We start from the raw sequence: 26083 nt of genomic DNA, 5'->3' as shown, positions 1-26083 counted from the left end.
AAGAAGAAATTTTGATAATGCACAAGGTTCATTATACTGATGTTTCAATGCCCATATACTGAAAATGAACATCTATGAAAATAACAACTAATTTAGATTTCACATACATTTTATGAATGGAAGTAACTAGTAGTGTTCAAAAATATATTTTCTGTATGACAATAATGTACATACATTTGTCCATAAAAATTAATTGAGCAAAATTGGCCAGTTATAATTCATCTATAAAATTACAATATAAGCAGTACATGCCTTTTTCCCAAGAAAAGAATAAAGTAATGTAATCCAAAAGAGAATGTCAATTTTAAGTTAATACCTGATAAATTATCTTAACAGTGTTCTCACGAAAAACAATAAAACTTCTTGGTTTTGCAAGTTTTACTTATGGAATTTAATTTAAAAAGTAAAATAAACCTGACTTTATGGAATATAATAACACCTTTCAGTCATACCGCTGGTGAGCAAGGAACAGGAGACAAGGAGCGGATGTAGCATTTAAGCTCACAGACAAACATTTGGTAAGGAAAAACAAAAGCGCACAGATATCAAAAATAAAATCCCAACCAATATCATGAAGATGATAAAACATCAATATTTCTGCATAGTACCTTACGTTTTTCCATTTTCTTCTTCAAAGTAGAAAAAATTTCCCAATAACAATATAAAATCATACTGCTAAAAATAAACTTACTTCTCCTACCATATGGTCAATAATGAAATTCATTATCACAACTCATCTTTAATGAACCTTTTCTCTTTAAAGGAACTCTGCTGTCTTGATGGCAAGAATATTTCACCATTAACCCTGGCAAATTTATGATACCTTTCAAATATTATCTGAACTGATTTATATTCAGAACTTTTTTCATTGAGTCTGTGTACTGATCCTAATAAAAGATTTATCTCTTTCAGAAGCTGTAGCTTCACTAAAAGAACTTTACTGTGTCTATGAAGCATCCGTCGATGGTTACTCAATTCTCTATTAGCACTGTTAGAATAAAACGTTTGCCACTTGAAATTTGCTGTCCTATACTGCAATAACATGTTAGCAATCACTTCAATACTTTCACTACGCACACGATCAATGCAGTCTTTGGCTGTAGTATCATCCTGACTTTTTTCCCAGCTGACACACAAAGCAATCATTCCCTCAAGGCGACCAATACCAGGACCTAGATTACCTAGTATGAAGTTGACCAGATTCGAAACTGTAACTGGAAGATGCTGTGGGAAGACACGACTTTCAGATTTCCTGAAATGAAAAACATGGTATTAATTGAATTTAACAATACCTACATAATTCTGTACTTCAATTAAGTTCATCTCCTTATTCCCGGATGCATTTTGTCAATACTGTGAAAGAAGAAATAGCAACTATGTTTATATCTATTATCTAAATGAGGTATGGTAATTCAAAAGGTTGGGCAGAAACTGAAGTAGCCTAAAGAGGGGTGAAATTACAAGTACTATAGAATCAGAATGTGTATAGTCTAATATGAAACCCTGTGTTAGAGCAAGCCTGGAAATGTCAGGGATGACATAATGGATAATTTATTTTATTTATTTTTCCTAAATGCTCTACATTCCTCAGTTAGTCAGAAATGACAATCAATGAAGTGGTAGACATTTATTCACACAGTGAAGTTATACAGCATACTAAATATTGTACACTATGCCAATGCTCTTTAAGGCTGACTGTTTTTGATTGAGTGGGTCTGTGTGTGCATTATGTTAGTACAAAGTAAAGAGAGAAAAATGTTGTGTCTTCAATGCTAAGTGGTCAGTGGAATACTTTGTTATGGATCGGTGGGTATGATACATTATGAACTTATTATTACTGTTCTTAAGGAGTATAATAATCATCCTCACTACAAAACAAAATATGACGAAAACAAAGCAATACATTTAAGGACAAGGTGCATGAACATCAATTCGGAACATTAAAATGTTTGGTTTGTTTTCAACAAAATATTTTCAAGAATTGTGTTCAAGAAGTCAGCATGGCAATATCCTTGCACTGGAAACAGATGATGGGAACCTGGTGAAGAAGGTCAAGGCATGAGAGAAGAAATGAACTACTGCAATACTTTATTAAATGGAGAAAGTCTTCAAAATTATATCACTGAAGACTGCAGTTTAAGTGCTAGTGACAGAGCACAACACCAGCTAACATAGCCAGAATTGGACTCTGAGCTGAAGAACATGAGAAATTATAAGTCCCCAGGTTTGATGACCTCACTGCTGACATTATAAATACAGCTGGAGCACAAGGCATACAATGGTTGTATAGAGTACTCTCTGCCATCTGAAAAGAGAACAGGATACCAGAGGACTGGATGAAAGATATCATTATCCTCCAGTATAAAAAGGGAAACAGGAATGAATGTGGAAATTATAAGGGCATTACTGTAAAATGCATAAGTGAAGCACTATTACTTGGACCATATTTAACCCGTACATTGGGAAACGACTCCTCTTAACCCTTTCCCGCCCTTAGCACCCGACTGTTCACTTTGCCTTCCGGTCCTTAGCGCCCGGCTGCATTATCTCCACACGTCTGCGATTTGTGCGATAATTTTGTATTTTTTTTCGGCCGTGAAGTGTTTTATAAGGCATTTATGGACACGCAGTCAAATCTACAAAACTTAGGAAATAAAAGAAGAGCGATTATCTGTCTTGATGTTGCCTAGGTAACGGTCTTGAACTTCTGTGAGCGCGGTTCAGCTGTTTCGTTCGTAAACACGGTGGGATCAAATACTGCGGATATTGAAACTAGCTGAATATAGATGAAGAAAGTGACACAGAATCGTTGAGCAGGGGTGGAGGAGAATTTTTAGTGAGTAAATAACATATCAACGAAGATAATTTTAGTGATAACAGTCATATAAGTGAAAACGGATATTGAGAAATCGGATTTGATGGCAATGCCGCGGCAATTCAGGTAACAAATACTTAGTTTCATTACTCTGATGATTATATGGATGATGTTGAATCTGGCCATAATTCGGAAAGAGTATTATGAGAAACAGATGTTTTTATGTATGTTAGGAGGAGACAAACTATTCAGTGATATAGCCTATTGCATATATATCAATGCAGCATTCAAACAGGCTCATTCCAGTAAAATAGGTACAGAACGGGAAGACACTTGCCCAGATACATGGGCGTCATTCCGCTTTCAAAATCACGTGATAGTAGGTTTAGAGGGATTCAGACACCATGAGACTGTGACAAATGCAGCCTACCTCTGTGTCGAGTATCAGCAGTAGGGGGGGTGGAAGTTTGAACCAACAACCTTATGACTCTATGAATAGAGAAACTGATGTAATGGTATATTTTTTAATATTGTTGAAAATTTGAATTCATTGTGATCAATAGTTTTTATTATATGTAACTTTTCCTGAAACAATACGCTCTGTTTCAATTTTTCCTAAATAGGTTGAAATCTGGGGATAAGCGGAGTGAAAACATGGTCAGGAAAGGGTTAAACTATCAATTATTTGGTGCGCCTGTTTGATGTCATTCTGCTGCTTCAAGTTATTCAAATACTAGCTGATGTACACGTGCTTCGCTACGGGATTTTCAGAAAGACAGACTTTGTGGTTTTCCTAACTGAAGTCAACATACGTAATTACAAACACGTCAGTAGGAATTTAGCGATTAAAAGCAATGTTATCATATAAAACACTTGGTCAAATGAAAAACCGCACATTTTTCTCACTTTCATCGAACAGTACTACAGTGCCGATCTAACAGTCCAAAGTTCCAGAGCTGGAAGAACCAGACTGCAAACAGCCATGAACACTCCTCTGCCATTATTCCTTTATATGCACACTGCTCATTCCAAGCAGTGCCTCAGAGTAGGGATTGAATAACTCGAATGCTATGATGAACCAGTATGTTACGTACCAGTACCGGTAGTATCAGAAAATTTATGAACCAGAGAAAGGCATGCTAAAGAAGAAAGTTATCCAACTCCCCAGCTACTTCCCGCCAATATTCAGGCAGTCTGTTACACTCTGTACGACCGGGAGAGTTGGCCATGTGGTTAGAGGCGCGCAGCTGTGAGCTTGCATCTGGGAGATAGTGGATTCGAACCCCACTGTTGGCAGCCCTGAAGATGATATTCCGTGTTTTTCCATTTTCACACCAGGCAAATGCTGGGGCTGTGCCTTAATTAAGGCCAAGGCCGCTTCCTCCATACTCCTAGCCCTTTCCTATCCCATCGTTGCCATCATTCGATGCAATGTAAAGGAAATTAAAAAATAATCGGTACGCAGCAGTAATCCTATCTATCGGAGATGAGTGGCAACAGGGGACACAAAACACATCACAACAATCAATGGTCAATGTAATGTTATTGTTTATCAATTTTATAAGCTTTCTATATTGTAGGCCTTCACATTTAGTTTTCTTTCAATTCTGTGATATTAGGGAGTCTTATAAAATTATTTATAGCGTAGACTGTAGTTCCTTATTCTCCGACTTTACATACCAATTTTCGTTAAATTCTGTTCACACATTTTCTCATGACTCGACGCTAATATGGACTTAGTAACAAAAATCCAAATTCATGAATATCTCTGTGATAATAGCCGGTACTGTAACAATGTATAAGACATAAATGATTGGAAATTTAATACTATATAACTTTAGTTATGTAGTATTTATCGATACGACCACTACTAACTTATATATTTGAGAAATAAATGTTAGGCCTTCCATAAACTACCATTTTTCTCAGTGTGAATACAATTATTTATAGCCTAGATTTTCATTAAGATAAGACAACTAATAACATAAATATATGAAAATAAAATTTTATTCCTGCCCCTAAACTACCATTTCAATCAGTGTGAAAAAAATTATTTATGGCCTAGATTATAGAGACTTATTTCCCAACTTTGGATACCAATTTTTATAAAGATACGACCACTAATAACAAATATTTGATCAAGCTCGATAGCTGCAGTCGCTTAATTGCGGCCAGTATCCAGTATTCGGGAGATAGTGGGTTCGAACCCCACTGTCGGCAGCCCTAAAGATGGTTTCCCATTTTCACACCAGGCAAATGCCGGGGCTGTACCTTAATTAAGGCCACGGCCGCTTCCTTCCCACTCCTAGCTCCTTCCTGTCCCATCGTCGCCATAAGACCTACCTGTGTCTGTGCGACTTAAAGCAACTTGTAAAAACAAATATTTGGTAATTAAATTTTATACCTTCCCTTAAACTACCATTTCACTCAGCGTGAATAAAATTATTTATGGCCTAGATTGTAGCGACTTATTCCCCGACTTTGTATAATGATTTTCATTAAGATGTGACCACTAATAACATACATTTTTGAGAATTAAAATTTAGGCCTTCCCCTAAACTACCCTTTCAATCAGCGTGAATAGAATTATGTATAGCCTAGATTATAGCGACTTATTCTCCAACTTTGCATACCGATTTTTATTAAGCTACGACCACTAATAACAAATATTTGAGAGTTAAATTTTAGGCCTTCCCCTAAACTACCATTTTACTCAGCGTGAATAAAATTATTTATGGCCTAGATTATAGCGACATATTCCCCGACTTTGCATACCAATTTTCATTAAATTCTCTTCAGCTGTTTTCTTGTGATGCTTGTGCATACATACATACAGGCAGGCATGCAGGCAGGCAGGCAGGCAGGCAGGCAGGCAGACAGACAGACAGACAGAAATTATGGAAAATTAAAAAGTGCATTTCCTTGTTACTGTGGACATGACTGATACAGAAATACCATCCTTTTTAAATTCCGAGCAATGTACATACAAAACTCTTATTTTATATATATAGATGTGATATATAATTGTTGTGTCTTGGTTGGATGAGGGATTTGCCTCTCAAAAAAAAGAAAGCGGCGTCTTGCTTAACGAGCTTGCCAGAGCACACTTGGTCTGTGTCTTTGATCCCATATGGATGTGCGTATCTGTGTGTCCTTAGGGACACATGTTGTGCTCGGCAAAATGCATTTGACTCGTGTTGATTCTCCAGGGTAGACTAAATTAGTCTACATTTCCTTTTTTTAAATGTGAATCAGCAGTCTGTGATGTGGAGTTTCTAAAATATAAAATCGGCTGTGTGCCGTGCTGGTGAGAGTGTTATCATAATATTTGGATTACCTTCTTTATTTTAGTCTCAGTTGACGTAAATAATCTCATATTCATATCTTTCTACCTGGAACCCTACTACCCGGTTGACTTATTCAAGAACATTTTACCTCAAGCTTAACCTAATTTTGTACATCTTGAAAAATTCCATTATGGCATCCGCCCACGCCATTGATGCCGCCATGAAATTACCGTTTGTTTGATATCATCTAAAAAGGCTTTAAGTCGGCGAGTTTCACTCAGAATTAATTGCGAGAATTTAACTATTTAATTACTTTATTCCGAACTTGATATGTGGATATTGTACACCGGCAAAATTTGTAAAATATGTGTTTATTCGTGTCCACTCTTCAAAAGTGATTTGAATCATTCTAAATTTTAAATAAGTCTTATTTTAATGTGAAGGTAGTATTTTTTTTTAATGGGGTAACTTGAGTTGTTTTTGGAATCGTGGATATGCGGGCCTGCGAAGTGTAAAGTTATCTCTATAAGTCTCCTTATTTAATTGAGGTTCTTGGTTGAGTTTAGTATACTCTCCTGATTTCCTTTTGGGGTATCTTTCTTCTTATTCTTGTTAGTTCTGGGCTTCTTATTCTTCTTTTTCTGGGCTTGCGTATTTTATTCTACCTTATTAATGCCTATGAATTTAAGGTGAACTTTATTGGTATTATTATTTAAGTGTGGTTTTTGCCTGTGTTTTGCATTTTCTCCTGATGGGCTCATTCTTCTTCTTCTTCTTCTTCTTCTTGAGTTGGGTGTTTTATTTCTACCTCACAAGTCCATCATATCGCTTCCAAGGGCACCTTATATTAAATTCAATAAGCAAGATTTTGTTTTCTGTTACGAGGGGGGATCAAATATGAACTGGATTTTATATTTTATTTAAATTCAGTTTATTGAAAAACACAAGGCAATTACAATTTTATTTTACACATAGTTTCCTGCTTTGGAAATGAATCTGTCCCAATGTACGGGTAGCTTTTTGTTGCCCTCATCGTAAAAATAACAGGGTTGTATCACCAGCCAGTTGCGCATGAAGTCTTCCACACTCTCGTCATCTTCGAATTGTTGCCCTACTAGAGCTTCTTTAAGCGGTCCGAACAAATGGAAATCGCAGGACGATAAGTCTGGGCTGTAAGGAGGATGATGAAGTGTAGTCCACTGCATTTCCTGTAGCTTGGAGATAGTCAGAGCTGCAGTATGGAGCCGCGCATTGTCGTGGAGGAGGATGACCTGTCTAATCGGTTGGTCTCGTCTTTTGCAGCGATATGCAACCCTTGCCTTGTTCAACAGCTCGCAGTAGTAAGCACCATTGATTGTGTGTCGCTCATGCAAAAAATTAATCAGCAACAATGTCCTTAACTACACAATTTTTTTTTGTTTGTAATGCTGGTCTGAGGATGGCGATCGTGTTGCTGATTTTTCACACGTTCTCGTCCTTCCTTGAACTTTTTATGCCAGGCAAACACATGCGTCTTTGACAATGTTTGATCACTGAACTGTGCAATCAATCTCTGGCAAATTTCTGCCGCTGTAACTCTTTTACGAGTAAGAAATTTTATAATTATGCGCTGCACAGTGGAGGGGTGCACTTGTTGCTCCGACACTGTGAGCGTTACTGATGAAACGACGGGAAATATATAACAGCAAGCTCTCCCCACTCCTAACGGTCCCACCTAAGCATAGCAGAAACGTGGGGCCAGTCCTACCAACTGTTGATGTTCAGGAACAAAAATCCCATTTATATTTAATCAAACTTCGTATATCAGATGATAATGTATGGAAAAATTTATATCATACCTTCTAGTGTATTTCTTATAATTATTATTATCACTGTAGTATGTAGAGAGCTGAAATTTGATTCTCCTAATTCTTTATTTTTTCCTTTTTCTTGCCACTCACAATTCTGATTCACATCAGTGTTTTGTTTTTAATTCTCCCCAATTTTACTAGGGTAGGTTTTTTTTGGGAGGGGGGGGATGCTTTGTTATGCAGGCCTTGCCTGGTGTTAGTAGCCTTGTATGATCATCTTGATTCTTTTTTATGATTTTCTTCTGCAATTTTGGTGGAAAACTCCAATTTTCTCTTAATGTTATGTGCTTATCATAGGGGAGTATGTTACTATGATTATGTATTTAATCATTTCTCTTTGAAAGGTTAACTAGATTGAAACTAATTTCAACTTTCATTAAGGTCCCTCCTTATACTGCATATTTCATTAGAACTTATTATTATTATTATTATTATTATTATTATTATTATTATTATTATTATTATTATTATGTATTTAATCATTTTATGTTGAAAGTTAACTAGGTTGAAACAAATTTCAATGTTCAATACGCTCCCTAATTAAACTGCATATTTAATTGGATCCAATGAACTGAATTTTAACTATTAAAAAAATAAAGTGTATCAATTGGTTTATTTCCTGTCAAGTAATTATGATTTTAAATGAGAACTGTTTACAGTTATTAAAAAAAAAAAAAAAAAAATGAAAACCTACAACCTGTTTTCCAGTCCTTGACCGGGTCAGGGATGTAATGAATGAAGCACATATAGGCTGTTAGTACGATGGGGTCGCCACTCCCAAAGGATTTATTAATGAATGATAGATGCTATGAAATGAGAATGGAGAGTGTTGCTGGAATGAAAGATGACAGGGAAAACCGGAGTACCCGGAGCAAAACCTGTCCCGCCTCCGCTTTGTCCAGCACAAATCTCACATGGAGTGACCGGGATTTGAACCACGGTATCCAGCGGTGAGAGGCCGACGCGCTGCCGTCTGAGCCATGGAGGCTCTTTCAGTTATTCATCAATCATTTTCTATCCTTGTTAATCATTTTGATTATTTGAACTATCTCCCTGTTTTGATTACTTGTAAATGAATTTATTTCTATTCATTAAATATTTTCTTTCCACCTTACAAGGTCTTGTCTTCTTATTTGAAATACTGAGTATTATTGGTTACTTGTCAAGTATTTAGTTTCCTTAAGAATCCTGGCCTTTTACTTCTACGGTTTTTAATTTTTTTTAATGGGTAGCTTCCACAATTTGTTTACTTGAATTACTGTGGCGAAGGTAAGTTGAATTTATTGCTTGATCTGGTGTTTTTCTTTTTCTGGAGAAGATCACTGAAAGAAGAATCAGGAATATAGTAGAACTGTTATTGAAGGAGGAGTAACACAGTTTCAGGAAGAGCCGAAACACTACAGACCTGATATTTGCCGTCAGAATGCTAACAGAGAAAGCACTGGGAATCTGGTAAGAACTTAGTGATGTTTCCTATGGCCTGCGACACTGCGCCTAGGGAGATAATCTGGGAATACCTAGAAGGTATAGGTGTGCCCAACTTCCTGGCTAATATAAAGATGCTCTATCAAAATAGGTTTAGCTGTGTCCATATAGGGGATGGAAGATCAGACTTGTTTGAAACCAACAGTGGAGTCCAGCAGGGAAGTGCCATTGTCATGGATCAGATCATAAAATCCATCAAAGAACATAGCAAAGTGCGTAACACTCTAATATTTGCAGGTGACGTTTTGATCTGGGGAGAAGATGAAGTAGAAGTACAGGAGAAACTAAATCTTTGGAATAGCAAGTATAAAGAATATAGACTAAACATTAATAAAACAAAAATTGTTGAAATGACTATCAACAGGAAAGGCACAGATTCAAACATTTTCCTGGAGGGAACTTTAACTTCAAATACCTTGGAAGTATAATTTCAAAAGAACACAATAAATCAAGAATACTTAATAGGGCACAGAAAGCTTCTCAATTTTATTTTCAAGTGAGAAATCTACTCTTGGAGATAAAATTCCCCAAAAAGCAAAACTGACCACTTTTCATACCTACTTCTTTCCAATTCTCACCTATGGACTCAAAGCATGTACCTTACATAACAAGAAATTAAGCAAACAGGAAAGAGGCTGGCATTAAAATACCTGTTGCCAAGCTTTAGGGAAGACGCAGGCTACAATCGTTTGGACATGTAATGAGGATGGACAGAACAAGGACAGCAAGGATTTACTTTGACAAAAAAAGTTAAAGGGGAGAGGCTGGTAAGGAGGCCAAGGAATCTATGGATAGACACAGTGAAATTGGAGGTCAGCAAAAGGAATGTCAAATGGGCACACATAAAGGAACAAAAACTATACTTGAGAGAAAGAAATGGCAAGCGTTTGTACACCACACCCAGGAAACTGGAGTTGGAAAATGATGATGATTATGATAATGATCATGAAAGAGAAGTTGTTACAAGAGTAACTTTACAAATTGTCAGAGACATCACAAAAGAAGGTAAGCCATTCACTGATAGTGACTACATAATACAGCATGTGTTAAATGTGCCTAACAAACTGTTTGCTGACAAAATCGAACAATGTAAAACAATTAGCCTTTCAACACACACAGTGGCACATCAAGTTGCAGACATTGGCTGTAATCTTTCCACTCAGTTAACAGAAAATGCTTTGAAATTTCTGTGGTTCTCAATAGCTCTGGACAAGGCTACAGATGTTACTGATACAGCTCAAGTTTTGCTTTTTAGAGGTGTTAGTAGAGACTTCAAAGTTACTGAAGAACTAGCATATCTGATTAGCTTGCATAGTATAACAGGTGAGGATATCTTCATGGGAGTGCAGAAAACTTTACCAGAAAAACACAATATTCCTCTTTCTTGGCTCAAATGTGTTACAAGAGATGTTGTGGAAAAAATGCCAGTTTTATTGGAAGACTAAATGCAGAATGCAAAGCCAGTGATGTTAAACCCTCGACAATAAACTGGAGCGTCCAACAGGAAACCCTCGGTGGGAAGTCTATGGACGTGTGCAGGTGTCCACCTCCATGTTTTATTTTTAGCACTAGGGTGTTTAAACTACAGCGTTCCCATGTTTTTAAATTTCACACTACACCAATGTCCTGTGCGATGAATCCTGTGATTTCTCATGTACTCAAAATATGTCTTTCTATCTCTGTCATTTGATCTCCCTTAACCACACAGTGCTTAAGTGGTTAAGCTGTGGTAAAATTCTAAGATTTCTTTCTTTTTTCCTCTGAGAGTAGAGACTGAAATATAACTAAAAAAAAAAAAAGCCCTGTGGACTCTGTCTGACAAGGGATGGCTATGGAAACTAGCTTTCTCAGTTGATGTTGCTCCCCATTTGAATGAACTGAATAAAAAACTTTGGAAGGGAGCCGGGAGTGCAATGTTATGTGTGACCTTTACATACACGACACGTTAGAGGTTTTAGACAGAAGCAATTTCTGAACAACATATCCCACAGGAAAATTTTGCATACTTTGTCAGTTGAAGGGTGAACACGATCAGAGATTAAGGATATCAGTTACTACGGGAAAGGAGTAGGTATTTTCAATACATTAACAATATTGTCGGTGACCCTCTGTGTGCTTATTAGGATAGGGTTACACAATCTGCCTCAAAACATTCTAATTTCTTTCTTGCTTTGTCCTATCTGGAGGGGTCCTGGGTGCAATCTGTGACACACACAGACACACAGACACGCGCGCGCGCAAATTCTGGTGGACCGCCTGCCGGGAAGCTTGTTTCACCGCGCAACAGCCTATAAGCATTCCATGGACATCATTGCACATCATCCAGAGACATATCACAACTGTTAAGGATATGTCTGTGTTAACCAATACCATATCCAGGTGGCTAGCTGAGCAGGATCTGTCATTGTGGTGTCCCTTATGATTATTTATTATTTAGCGTATGGCTTTACAGATACAACGCACAACGAAGAACAAACTATATATTTACATCCAGGTTATTTATATAGCTAACTGTCTCTGGAAGCGCATGAGCAGTGTCACTGATATCACCACTGTACTTTCTTTTTGGACATTCGCTAATAATGTGCAGGATGATCTGCTTAGAGGCACCACAGTCGCAGTTAGGCGTAGGAATTCTTTTCCACTTGTAGTGGAAATCTGCGCAGTTACCATGGCCCGATCGTATCCTGTTAAGAGTAGGCCAGGTTTTCTGAGGAAGCTCAAATCCAGGTGGCAGTGACGATCCTATGTGTGGCAAAGTTGACTCAGGCCTAGTATCTTGTCTTCTCTGCCATTCCTTAGTAATATTGAAGTTGGTATTCTTCAGTTCTACTGCAGTTCTTATTGGTGGATTTCGGGACCTTAGACGATTCAGATGAACATCGGCGATGTCGTCATGTATTGGTAATTGGGGATTATTTATTACTTTCTTAAATTCCTTGAGGAGAGCGTTTTTACGTCGAAGATCTGGTGGGGAGATATGGCTTAGAATAGGTAGACAATATGTGGGTGTAGACCTTATTGTGCCAGTGACAAGACGCATCGTGGTGTTGAGCTGCGTATCTATGAGGTTGGTGTGAGGGCTATTCAGCCAAACAGGAGCGCAGTACTCAGCAGCCGAGAACACAAGTCCCAAAGCGGTGCATCGGAGTGAAGTTGCTGTTGAACCCCAAGTTGTACTACATAATTTTTGGATTACGTTGTTGCGAGTTCTTACTTTGGATTGGACGTTACAAAAGTGTTTTCTAAAGGAGAGTGTTCTATCTAAGGTAAAGCCGAGGTTTTTAGGGAATCTATTATGTCTCAATAACTGATTTCCAATGTACACCTGCAATTGTTTGTTAGCCATCTTGCTGTTTAGATGGAAGCAGCATACTTCTGTTTTATTGGCATTAAGTGTAAGTCTCCACAATTTATAGTACTGTACCAACACTTTTATGTCGTCCTAAGGTCATCTCGGATTTCTCGAATGTTTTATATCTGGTAGCAATAGCCCAATCATCAGTATACCCAAATTTTTTTCGAAAATGTGGCAGGCATGTCTGAGATATATAGACTAAATGAGATTGGAGCAGGAACAGAACCCTGGGGAAGTCCATTATTTAGTGATCTTTTGATGCTCACAGTATTCCCCATATGTACTTGGAAAAGTCTTTGGCTTAGCATATTATTCAAGAGCCGGGCAGTCATCTTACATGGTATCACTTTCAGAAACTTGAAGAGTAGGCCGTCCTTCCAAACTGTATCATACGCTGCTGTCAGATCAATAAAAGCCACTGATGTCTTAAGCTTTCTCTGATAGCGTGCTTCTATGTAAGTTGTAAGAGACATTATTTGGTCTGTAGTGCTTCTGTTCGGTCTGAATCCTGCCTGCTCCACTGGGATTTTCTCGAGGATCTCTGGGCCAATTCTATTGAGAAGGAGCCTTTCTAGTAATTTATATGTCACACTAAGCAGGACAATAGGTCGATACCACTCTGGTTTATCGTTGGCTTTGTCCCTTATGATGTCTACCATTATGATCTGAGCATCGCTGAGTATGTTTGAAATTCTGACAAGAACAGGCAGTATGGCAGCTTGTGGATTGGTGAAGAGTGGTGTTCAGTGATGAATCACGGCTCTGTCTGGATACAGACGACCACCAAATTAGTCTGGAGACCACCTCATTAATACAATTATCCACACTTCACTGTAGAGCAGCAAACCGCCTTAACGAGAGGTGTCATGGTGTAGGGTGCCATTTCCTATGATTCCTGCTCCACACAGGTGGTGATTGAAGGAACTCTTATGGTGTGTGATACGTCCAGGAAATTCTGCAACCATGTATGTTCCCTTCCTGGTTCAGCTTAATAACCCTATTCTCTAGCAGGATAATGCCCGGCCTCACAGAGCACGGGCTTCTTTGGGCTGCTTTCATCATATCAACATGCTTTCTTGGCTAGGAAGTTCTCCATACCTCTTGCCCATCAAGAAAGTTTGGGACCAGACTGGATGGCAACTACAGCAGATTTGGAGGCTCAGTTGTGCCAGCTGTTGCAGGATCTTTCTTAGGTGAACATCCATTTCTGTATGCCTTCATGCTTGACTACCGTCACCTGTCTCCATGCTACGGGTGGTTCAACATCGTACAAAGTCCACCTTTCAAGTGTCTGTTACCCTGTAATAAATGCTTGGTGTGTACAATATTTTGATGGTTTCTTTATGCTACCATGTTCTATGCCTGTACCCACTTAGGTGCCCCTGTAATGGCTCCTTCATGGTGCACAATTTTTTTTTCCAAAATGAATGTATATTAGAGAGTTTTATTTGTAATTAAGAACACATTCCTTTTCCACATAGAATACAAAATCACTTTACATAATTTGCTTACATTTTCATCTGATGTTTCTACCTCTGTGATTTGTCTGATTTTCAAGAGAGGTACCCAAATAAACATACTGAAAGGTAAATAACTATCCTTGCATACATGTTGTATTAGATGGTACTTGTATATAACTCTACACAGCTGTATTTATTTTCATAAGTGTTAAAGTGGAAAAAGAATTTGGGTAAAAAATTGCTGAAGATGCTTGGTGTAGCATTTAGGTTATTACACAGCAAGGAATTCCTGACAGTCTAGTACTTTACATGCCTTTGCTGGCAGGACCTAGTGTTTACAATGCACTATGTCTTCTGGTATAGGCAACAGCAATTTTGTTACTTTCATAGATCTGTCTCTGTCTTATCCTTGGCTTTGACAATATGAAAGTGACTGAGGTATGAGCGATGCTAGTAATGCCAATCCTTATGCAGCCAGTCCCTGCTATGAATGGTGTGAAAATGTTGCTCATAGGGTCGGTTGGTGTATGCATTTCAGTGGGCTTGGCAGACTGAAATGTAATAGCAACTCTGGCTCGGTGAAGAAAGCAACGGGAAACGACCTCACTCCTCATTTCCCTAGTATGCTTCTTCAGTGATGCCTAGGCCAGGCAGAGCTGTTGAGGATCCCACCAGCGGCATCGCTGACGGACTGAACATACATACATAGTACTTTACAAGTTTAGTGTTCTGTACTGTTGGACCTTTCCCGTATACAGAAATAAAAGGGACTATCTCATCTATAATAAAAATCAGAATAATCTGTTTGCCAAAGGTTCATTTTATCTGCATAATAGATGAGGAGTGCTGTGAGAGTTTTGCCAGCTATGGCAGGGTCTTCCTCATTCTAATTATTGTGAAATTTTAAAGGTTTTCCTTCACTATCTGACACACAGGTTTAATATCTAGCTTTGACATCAACAGCTTGCAATTATTACAACATCTTCAATGTGATCTAAATTTCATGCAAGTTTAACTGAAGCTGCATTCTTTTGGTTGTTGATATTTACTTTCTTGATTATTTCCTTACTTTAAACTTTAGTACTTCCAGTTTACACCTGAACACAATACAATACAAGAGAATCATTTTAATAAACATCAGAGGTCTTTATTATTTCCAAATTTCTGAGAAACTTGTATGTTAGAGGACATCAAAGATAAAACAGGATCTAACATCCTGTTCTTAGAATTATCATCATTATATCATCAGCTGTTTTCACAATAAATATCTCTAAGTAAAAAATTTGAGAAATGCTAGCCTGAGCAGTCTGATCTGGAAGAGTTTCCTCAAAGAGTACTAACTACTATAAAATCTAAAATACAAATCCCTACACTGTCCTGGTTAGCTATTATCTAAAAACATTTAAGCTATATGCTACCATTACCTGACAGCTGGAAAGAAGAGAACAGTTGGATAATGGTGCATTGTAAACTCCCACGGAAGATCATTATTTTCTCCATCAATTCGAGCAAATGTAAGGTTGTGGACAGCTCGAAAATATCTTTCCAAAGTCAAGAAATGGTGGGATACAGCATGGCAGAATGCACAATATGGACTGTGATAAAGCACAACTGCAGCCTGGAAAAGAACATTTTATCCTTAATATTTTCAGTTGATCTCCAAATAGATAGCAATGACAAGTGTTAGCAACAACTAAAAGTCCAAATAAGTCACACAATACAGTAGTACAGGTCTCTCACAACTTCTTACTTCCAACTACCTGAACACACATCATCTACAATGTCAGAGAAAGAGCACAAGAATAATTACAAGTTCAAATGAGTTCTGTTAATTATCTTCTTCGCATTTTTCCACTTATTTGGAGTATGCATTTCTGCATCCTTTTCTCCAGTTCAGACTATCCAAAGCATCCCAAGGGTTGAGTTTTGTGAGACACATACCATCTCTCACCTTGTCCAGTTAATGTGTTTGTGGTCGTTCTCTAGGCCAGTGACCCTTAACATTCAGTTGAAGAGCGGTCTTTGCAACTGAGGTGTCAGTGCTGTGAAGTACATGCCCATACCATTGTAGGTGTGATTCCTGCATTGACAGACTGACATTTCTCTAGTGGTCTAGTTCAGTCAAGCCAATGGACCGTCATATCATTTTTATTTCCACTGCATGAAGCATCTGTTCATATTTTAATGTTGTAGCCTAAAATCAGTTCCATAAAGAGCAAGTAACAGCAATAATCAGCCAAAAATAAAATCACTTAATTTGTAGGCTTACACAGCCAGTGTCTAATGCTGCTCCTGATGTGAACTGTGTCAATTTCAAATGACAATGAATGCCACATTTTAGCATGGGTGAAACATCAAACTGTAAATACACTGTTGCAATCTCAACAAGAAGCAGCATTATATACTGTATATGAGTCACTTACATAATCTAGGTAGAGTTATTTTGCCTCCCTGTAGATTGCCACAAATGCTTCCTGGTTTCAAACCTTGGTGACAGCATGTAGGATTAGAGTAAGACAAAGAGCTGGAACATGTTTTCTCTAGGAACATCTGTTTCTTCTTTCAACAGAAATACTCCTCAACCACATCTTATTGCCTAGAGAAGTGAGATAGGAACTGTCACTACCATATCTCAGTGATAGCTGGCTCCTTTCCTCCTATTTGGGAACTTGGTTGGTACTACCTTATTAAGATTATGAACATTATGTATAATTTATATCATTAAAGATTGAAATCGAGGAAGGAAGACATGAAAATAAATAATAAAAAATAAACAGAATGTCACTAGTGTGAACAGAGTGAGCAGTAAAAATTAAAAACAAGGTTAAAAACGAAAACGCAAAATAACAAGGACAAACTCCGTATCTTTACACATTGGCATCTTTATAGATGGAGTCTTCCATCATCAATCCCAGTTCTTCCAGACAAGCTCATTTGTGTTTCTTGTCTTCATTAGGACTGTTTAAAATCAATCCATTCCCCCCCTCCTTCTCTGAGAGATCTGTGCTCCTTGCCTTTTGCCTTCTGTATTAATCTTCCTTAGTTTTATCCAACCTTTTCCTTATCTTACACTTCCTGCATCAAGAAAGAATAATTCCCAAGAATGGTTCCCTCAGTAATGAAGACAGAACTGTGTAAGGAATGATGACATCTGAATGGAATTGGAAGCGGACACTACAGAAGAGAAGCTAAGGACATTGAGACTAATATGGTAAGACATATAAAGTGAATGCCTGGAACAAGAACACTACGTGCATGCCTAGAAAGAAGGGTTGAAGGAAGAAGGCCAGTGGGAAGACCTAGGAAGAGATGGCTACATCAGATGAGAGAGGACGTGGAGAGAAGAGGAGGATATTGGGAGTGGGTCAGTAGTGCGAGAGGAGGCATTTCTGGACAGACAACGATGGGAAAGACTTGTTCAACACCACCCCACTCTGCATACTGGAGGGGTTCTGTAATGATGAGGGGGAGGAGGAGGAGAAGGAAGAGGAGGATGATGATTATTATTATTATTATTATTATTATTATTATTATGCAAAGAGTTAAGTATAGTTTTGTCTAGTATGCTAAAATGTTTCAGTGAACACGAGAAAAGAAAAAGAAAAAAAGAAAACTATGAAGTTGCAGAGCAGTAAATTAATACACTACATTAAAATGACAGTTTTAAGAATAATTTTATAAACAATAATTTACATAACTTTACAATATAAGTCTCCATTATTCCCTTCGCTATAGAGGTTGCACCCTTTTCTATTTATGGTCCATACTGACCATTCAGGAATGTTCTGACAATGTTGTAGGTCTTCAAAATTGTAGCCTTTTGTGCCATATTGCGAGTGTAGATGGGGAGCTATAGTATATTTAAGTTTTCTGGAAATTATTTTGGTGTGAGACGAGTGGGAGAAAGGAGAAAAGGAAGAACTGACACTCCATCTTTATTTCAGATCATTGTTACTTCCATTACCTGACGAGTATATTTGTCGAACTTCTCCCTGTATTTTGTTTCATACTGTGGTCATTCGGGATAGTGATATCAATGAGATGTGTGTGCCGAATCTTTTTGTCTGTTAATGTTATGTCTGGTTTATTGTGCAGAGTTGTTTTATCTGTTTGTATCGTTCGATCCCAGTGAGTTTAAAATGTTCATTATTATTGTTGTAATGAAATTAGGGAGTAAGTCATTCCTCTTGGATATTCAAGTACTTCTAAGATTACAGAATGTTTTAAATTTGTATTTATGTTTATTTATTTAGTTAGCATATGGCGTTTAGTGCTGGATATTCCTGAGGGCATGTTCAGCTCTCCTGGTGCAAGTCTTTCTATTTGACACCCATGAGCAACCTGCAAATTTGATTGTATGTGGTGGTGGTGGTGATGTAGTAGGGAGAGGGTGAAACCCTGTGTCACCACATAGCACACTCCTGTCAAATAACACCAGGGGATCTGTTCAAGACTTAACATATCCATCCGACAATCTAATCACCATCAACAGCAGCATTTCCCCTCATGCCATATGAACACTATTGGAAGGTTTAGAATTTAATCCAAGATTTCAGCGTGCGATCTAGTGATCAGAAATTGTATAGCACCATTCTGATGGTAATGTTTCTTTCCACTGATAGGACTCGAACTGGCTATCCATGGTGTCAGACCAGATAGAACGATCATGCCATCACTCATTAGTTTTCTTTCACAGTGAAGCTGCTCCTTATACTGTTAAAGCAGCAGCTAAATTAGAAGTCCATCACAAATGAATGAATGAATGAATGAATGAATGAATGAATGAATGAATTAATTAATTAGACATGTTTTGGTCATGATTTACATCATATTGTAGAACCTGTTAAGAGGACAATATGGATTTGTGGATTGAATTATTTCTGATGTGAGAGACAATTTTTGTTTTGCTTTATTTTCTACTAGCCATTCTGTTCTTAAATTTTTTTTTAAGTGTATAGTACAAGGTGCATGAAGTATTTGAGGGCAGAATGCCTGCAGTTATGAGCGAATTAATTGCTGTACTTTTATTTCTTCATAACCTCAATGTCAGAGTATCAACTAATGTAAAAAGATGAGGAGCTCTAATTGTTGTGATACAAGGAAAATGGCCTACTTTTATTTTTATTTTTATGATGAATAAATAACTATCAGGATCAAAAGATGAACAGAAGAAATAACAGGTGCAGATTCTTCTGATGTCCCTAGTGATGTGCTCACCAAGTTTCCCACAACTGTGATTGTTTTAGCAGTGGTGGCTGCAAAGGATGTATCAAGCAACCCCTCCTTCTCCCCACAGGGCCTTTGGGTGAATGCCGCTGGCTACACTGAAGTGCTGGAGACAGCTGTGAAGCCCTGAACAGACAGTGTATGAAATGGAAGGATAGATGTGTTTTAGCAGGATTCTGCAATTGCACACAAAGCTGAGACAATACAAGACCAGAACAATTACAGCATACTAAATATATGGCCAATTAACTTACCAAACCTAAATCCCCTAAATTATTACATGCAGGGCAATTTTCAACAGGAGAATAATCAACATCCTCACAATATGGCTGATTCCCTAAAAGCTACTATTACTCACGTATTTCCAGACTTTTAGCTCTGCCTGCAGTACCTACTGGGTGGATTGAGTAGCTCAGTTTTGCTGTTGCTAGTCCCAAGCCCAGATAAAGGAGGAGAGTTGGCTTAAAGCCATAAAAATAACAGTCAGAAAACATCTTAAGGCAATAAAGGGCATGATGGTTCCACATGTCAGTAGCGGTACCCCAACAGCGTCTAGTTCACATGTTAGTGGCGGCTGAATAAATATCCACCTGAGGATCAATGGCTAGGAAGGCAGAGGAGGATGGCTGGCAACATCCCAATGGCAGAAAAGGCGGAAGAACCCTTGGTCACCAACTGCTGCCTTGTAGTATGTAGGGGGACCTACAAAGGCTAGACGACCCACCCTGATGTTAATGGGCAGCAATCCGGAGTGCTGAGAGGGGCAGCCCCCCAGAAGGTTGTGCGTGGAGCAAGCAACTTCACTACAGAAAACCCAATTGTCACGAAATCCCAATTACAAGATAACCGGACAGATAAAAGAACACGACTCTTGCATGTAAAGGACAATGGGCTAATAGTGGGATATGGAATGTGTTAAGCCTCTATAGGGAAGGAGCTCTGGATAACTTGGTAGAAGTAATGAAGAAATATAGCATGAGCATCGTAGCAATCCAGGAAGTATGGTGGGGAGGTGTAGATATATTGAAACAGAAAGACTTGACTATCTTTTATAGTGGTCATGATAAAAACACATTTGGAACAGAGTTCACAGTGAGTAATAAAATAGTGAATGTAGTGATGCATTTTACGTCAGGAAATGAGAGACTATGTTCTATACGGCTAAGGGGCAAATTTTTCAACACAACATTTATATGTGGACATGCCCCTACTGAAGAGACGGAAGAAAGTCAGGACATATTCTATGAACAACTAGAGAAGGAACACGATGCAGTGCCAAGACATGTTAAAATCATACTAGGTGACACGAATGCTAAAATTGGAAGGGAAGAACAACTTAGGACTATCATTAGACGCAACAGCCTACATGAAAAATGTAATGAGAATGGAATATGGCTGGTAAACTTCGCTGTGAGTAAACTAATGATAGTGAGTAGTACAAGATTCCCTAGAAAGGATATACACAAGGCTACGTGGCGATCACGAGACGGCTTCACTAGGAACCAGATTGATCACATAATAATACATGCGAAACATGGAAGTGATATCCAATAAGTAAGGACCTACAGAGGTGCTGATATAAACTGATGATGATGATGATGATGATGATGCTTGTGGTTTAAAGAGGCCTAACATCGAGGTCATCGGTCCCTAATGGTACGAAATGAGACAAAATGATATGACCATTTAAAATCTAGAATCCTCCACTGACCAGATTCGAAAACGTGAGGGTGAAGAATGAATGGATGGATATGAAGTTAAAACAATCAGTGGATCCGACCCACAATGGCCCACATTCCCAGAAACTAGCATTAAATAACAGTATTACTGACCAAGGGATTGCGTCTAAAGCATAATACTGAATTGATGATGCTTGTAATCGAAATGGGTCCCAAATCCAGGTCATCGGCCCCACAAAATGGTACATATCGCTAGGAAAATAGAACCATGCTATTTATCATGTTTTGGTACTAATCAAAAGTAGTGTAGACTTGCGGTATTCCACACATTATGGTACTACTCACAGGTAATGAAATTCGCACATGTAACACAGACCTAGGGTGTTTCGCACACTGCGGCGCAAGTTACAGGCAACGCAAACCTATGGCGTTCCTCACAAAAGCGGACTAACCACAGGGACCCGCACTATCCCGTGGTGTTCCTCACATAGTGGGTACTAAGCATAGGCAAGGCAGAACCATGGTGTTGCTAATCCCATGGTGTTGCGCATATAGGGGTATGAATCACAGGTACTGTAGAAACCGGCAACGTACTCTATTGCTACTAATCACAAACCTATTTGGTACCTAACATAGTGGTACTACACGCAAGTAAAAGCAACCCATGGTGTTCCCCGCGTGGTGGTAAATATCACAAGTACAGTAGTTTCATGGTTCTAATAAAATCATCACTTGGTCGTCCCTTTTAATCACCTCTTATGACAGGCAGGGGGTACCGAGGGTGTATTCTTCATCTGCGTCCCCCATCCACAGGGGGGTTGTGTGTTTGGTCCGCGAGAGATATTTTATTTCTCTCACGTTTGCCGGCAAGCCGGTTAGGACCCCCCATCCGCCACCTGGGATGCGTCACGTAGGAGTATCACCTCTCCCCCTGCTATGCCAGCATAATAGGTTCGTGGCTGATATAAACTTGGATCACTTTCTAGTTAAGGCATGCTATAAGCAACGCATATGCAGAATTAAGAGTAGCAGTACAGGAAGAACACAGAAATATGGCCAGAAATTAATCAAAGATAAGAAGATAGCAGATAAATTCTCAACGACTTTAGAAAAGAAACTATTGACAGATCTTAATGCAACAGGAAATATAAATGAACATTGGATAAGTATTAAGGAGGCCATCAAGGACACTGCAGAAAAGGTGATAGGATACAGACAGCCAGAGAGAAGAGAGAAGTGTTGCCATTGATGCTTTCATGGCCCGTACTTACAGACATGATACTGTATAGGCTTTTGGGCTTATGCCATGTCAAGAAAATAAGGTGAAATTCTTTACGTTTCGCAGATAACTGTGCTTAGAAGTCTTTCTCGTGGACAGTCAAGATTTTCTTCTGATGACGCAGAGCACAGTTCTCTGCGAAATGTAAAGAATTTCACCTTATTTTCTTGACACGGCATAAGCCCAAAAGCCTATACAGTAACATGTCTAAGAGAGAAGTGGTTTGATATAGAATGTAAACAGATGATAAATATCAGAAACCAAGCAAGAATCGAAATGTTACAAAAGGATACGAGAGGAAATAGAAACCAATATACAGAGGCAAGAAGGGTAGCAAAACGCACATGTACAAGAAAGAAAAGGGAATGGGAAAAGGAGAAAATGAAAAAAGTGGAGGAGGCAGCAAGAATAAAACGATACTACAATGGTGCTTCGCTGATCGGCATTATATTTTCTCCGCTTTGTCCGTCTCTGATCTCCCTGTGCTTCGCCATGCCCCTGTCTCTTCTAGTGAAAGGATGAAAGGTTGCCATGCTTCCTCATGTGCTGTGTTCATTTTCTTATTTCTTTCTGGCGACGTTCATATAAAGCTAGGACCGCTTAATGTTTATTATCAGAATACCCAGAGTCTGAAAAACAAATTAACTGACTATGTACTCAGTGAACCTGAATTTAGCAAGTCTGATATCCTATGTTCCACTGAAACTTGGTTATCTGATTTTGTCTTGGACGGTGAACTTCCATTCTCATCTAACTTTTCAGTGTTCCGTAAAAACACAGGTACCGGTAAGCGTCGGGGTGGTGTAATGATTGCAGTTAGTAATAAACTTAAAGCCTGTGACAGACCCGACCTAGAAACCGAATGTGAGATAACCTGGCTCGAAATTATGATCTCCAGAAGTAAAAACTTGTTAGTTGGCTGCTTCTACCGCCCACCTCCCGGTGATATCACAGCGTTTGAAGATTGCTTTAATTCAATGGTTTTGGCTCTGAATAAATCCAACAATATTGTGAGTGTATCTATTGGCAGAAACATTCTTAGCGCTGACCATGACTCAATCGAAGCTACTCTCAGCTTACCTGCTTATCGACATAAAGACTTCCCACCCACTGCAAGGCAAGCATTTCCTCTATGGAGTAAAGCAGACTGGCTACTTGTCAATCAGGACTTGTCATCCCTCCCTTGGTGCTGGTTATCAGCTGAACATGACATTAACAGTGTGGTTTCCCTGTTTGAGGATTTAATATTTACCACTGCTAAAACAGCATGTACCTTTCTCCAAACCTAGAACACACAAATATCCCCCCTGGCTGAGTGACAAAACTAAACTGCTACTAAAGAACAAAACCCGTGCGTGGTCACTCTGGAAGTCTATTCCCAGTTCACACATGTATAATACTTCAAGACTTCATGTTACTGGTCTGTGTTGAATTGAGATTACATATAAATTATAAACATATAATTTTCCACCTATTCAATACATATTACAAGTTGTCCATTTCATGACCGTATCGATGAATATAATCAAGAAGTTAGAAAAATAACCACCTAATCAATACTTTATTATTGCCTCAGGCAAAACTGAATATAAATTAGCACTAATAAAGTATCGATTAGGTGGTTATTTTTCTAACTTCTTGATTATTCAATACATAGTTTTATTTACACTGTGTGTATTTACATTATATGGGTTGCTTAGGACTAGTTTCAACCCTACTTGGGGTCATCATCAGCCATATTAAAACAATACATAAATATTTGACAAATTCGTAAAACATGTTTCTAATGAGCAGTAAAAGCACTATGAAACAAATATACAATTAATACTATGATGTGTGGCTGAATTAGGCGAAGTGCTATGGTGCTAAAAATGTTGCACATGAAAGTGAAATATTACATGTGACAATAGGTGAGCCATATATAATACAAGTACACAAATATGTTAAAATGTCTGGGTATAGAAGTACAAATGAGATGTTCTATACTGTGAATCGACTTGAGTCGAATTTTTTAGACACATGGCGTTTCAGATAGAATTCAGTAGGTCCTGGCAATACATTACGGTTGTGGACCGAGTGCTATGGTACTAAGAATGAACACAATATAACATGATACTTATAGTAAAAGTATACAAGTACACTACCGCTCATTAATTTCAATTCACCCTGGTATTTCAGATTTACAACACAAATCAAACATTATTTCTCACAAAAGATAATTATAGTAACTTACACATATATAATACAATCACAATCATTATATTTTACTATCATCAAAGTATCCTCCTTTGGATTCAATGACTGCTTCACAAAATCGAGGCATGCGATCAATCAGTTTTTGTAGGTATCGTGAATCTATATGATTCCACACATCCTTAACAATATTCCAGAGATGTTCCTTGCTGGATATATTAACTTCCCTGATACGTCTGTCCACTTCATCCCAGACCATTTCAATGGGATTACAATCGGGGCTTTGGGACGGCCATACCATATCTTTCAGTACTTTCTGTTTTTTTTTCTACGTCACACCGACACAGATAGGTCTTATGGCGACGATGGGATAGGAAAGGCCTCGGAATAGGAAGGAAGCGGCCGTGGCCTTAATTGAGGTACAGACCCAGCATTTGCCTGGTGTGAAAATGGGAAACCACGGAAAAACATCTTCAGGGCTGCCGACAGTGGGGTTCAAACCCACTATCTCCCGAATACTGGATACTGGCCGCACTTAAGCGACTGCAGCTATCGAGCTCGGTACTTTCTGTTTTTCCTTTGATGTAATGTAGTTTGTACAATATGCCGACCGACGTTTTGGGTCATTATCCTGTTGTAAGGTGAACCCTTTCCCTATTAAGCGCAATCCACTTGGTATTGCATGATACTGAAGTATGCGGTGGTACTGCTTCTGATCCATACATCATTCTGCTTTCACAATGTCGCCAACTCTATCTCCGGCAAAACATCCCCAAACCATAATAGAACCTTCACCGTGTTTAACTATAGGTAGAACACACTGCTGGGCTACCCATTCTCTTACAAATCGGCGAACAAGTATTCTCCTTCTGGTTCCAAAAATCTCGAACTTCGATTCATCGGTGAATAACGACTTCGTCCACTCTTCCAATGTCCAATTACGAAGTTTACTAGCCCATTCAAGTCTCTTATGTTTATTCATGGGCCTTATAAGGGGTTTTCTTGCTGCGACACATCCTTTCAAGCCGGCTTCAATCAGTCTCCTTTTTACTGTTGCAACAGATATTGTTGTCGTGTTCATTTCTACCAATTCTGCATGAATTTGCGGTGCTGTTTTGAATATTTCTCTTACTGGTAATTCAGATATATTTATCATCACTTTTAGTTGTTTTACGAGGTCGTCGTGGTCGTGGTATATCCTTATTGCTACCTGTTGTCTTCTGATGGTGAAGGGTGTATTGCACTCCCCCTATAGACACTACACCGTTTCGCAATTTGGCTAATAAACCTGCTTGGCTAAGTGCTACAATTGCTACGGGTTTTTCTAGGGATATCTCCACTCGTGGAGCCATACTAGCGATGAGCACACTTCAACTGTTACGCAGGAACTGACATGAAGGAAACGTGTTATGTATCGTAGCAATGCCTGCCGTTCGCTGCAGATATCACAT

General features: G+C 38.5%; 1 protein-coding gene across 2 annotated transcripts in view; it reads right to left on the bottom strand.

Moving 5' to 3' along the window:
• Positions 1-723: 723 nt before the first annotated feature.
• Positions 724-26083, bottom strand: part of LOC136876111 (thioredoxin domain-containing protein 11) — a 120208-nt gene continuing 94848 nt past the window's right edge. For both annotated transcript variants that reach the window (XM_067149781.2, XM_067149782.2), the window contains 2 exons: positions 15680-15873; positions 724-1252 (listed from right to left, as the gene is read on the bottom strand). In XM_067149781.2, coding sequence (XP_067005882.2) covers positions 727-1252; positions 15680-15873 — 720 coding nt within the window. In that variant the 3' untranslated portion in view covers positions 724-726. The remainder of the gene's footprint in view (positions 1253-15679; positions 15874-26083) is intronic.

The sequence above is a fragment of the Anabrus simplex genome, chromosome 6 (assembly GCF_040414725.1).
Source record: "Anabrus simplex isolate iqAnaSimp1 chromosome 6, ASM4041472v1, whole genome shotgun sequence".
In the NCBI taxonomy this organism is placed as follows: Eukaryota; Metazoa; Arthropoda; class Insecta; order Orthoptera; family Tettigoniidae; genus Anabrus; species Anabrus simplex.
This window is presented reverse-complemented; position numbering and strand designations above follow the sequence as displayed.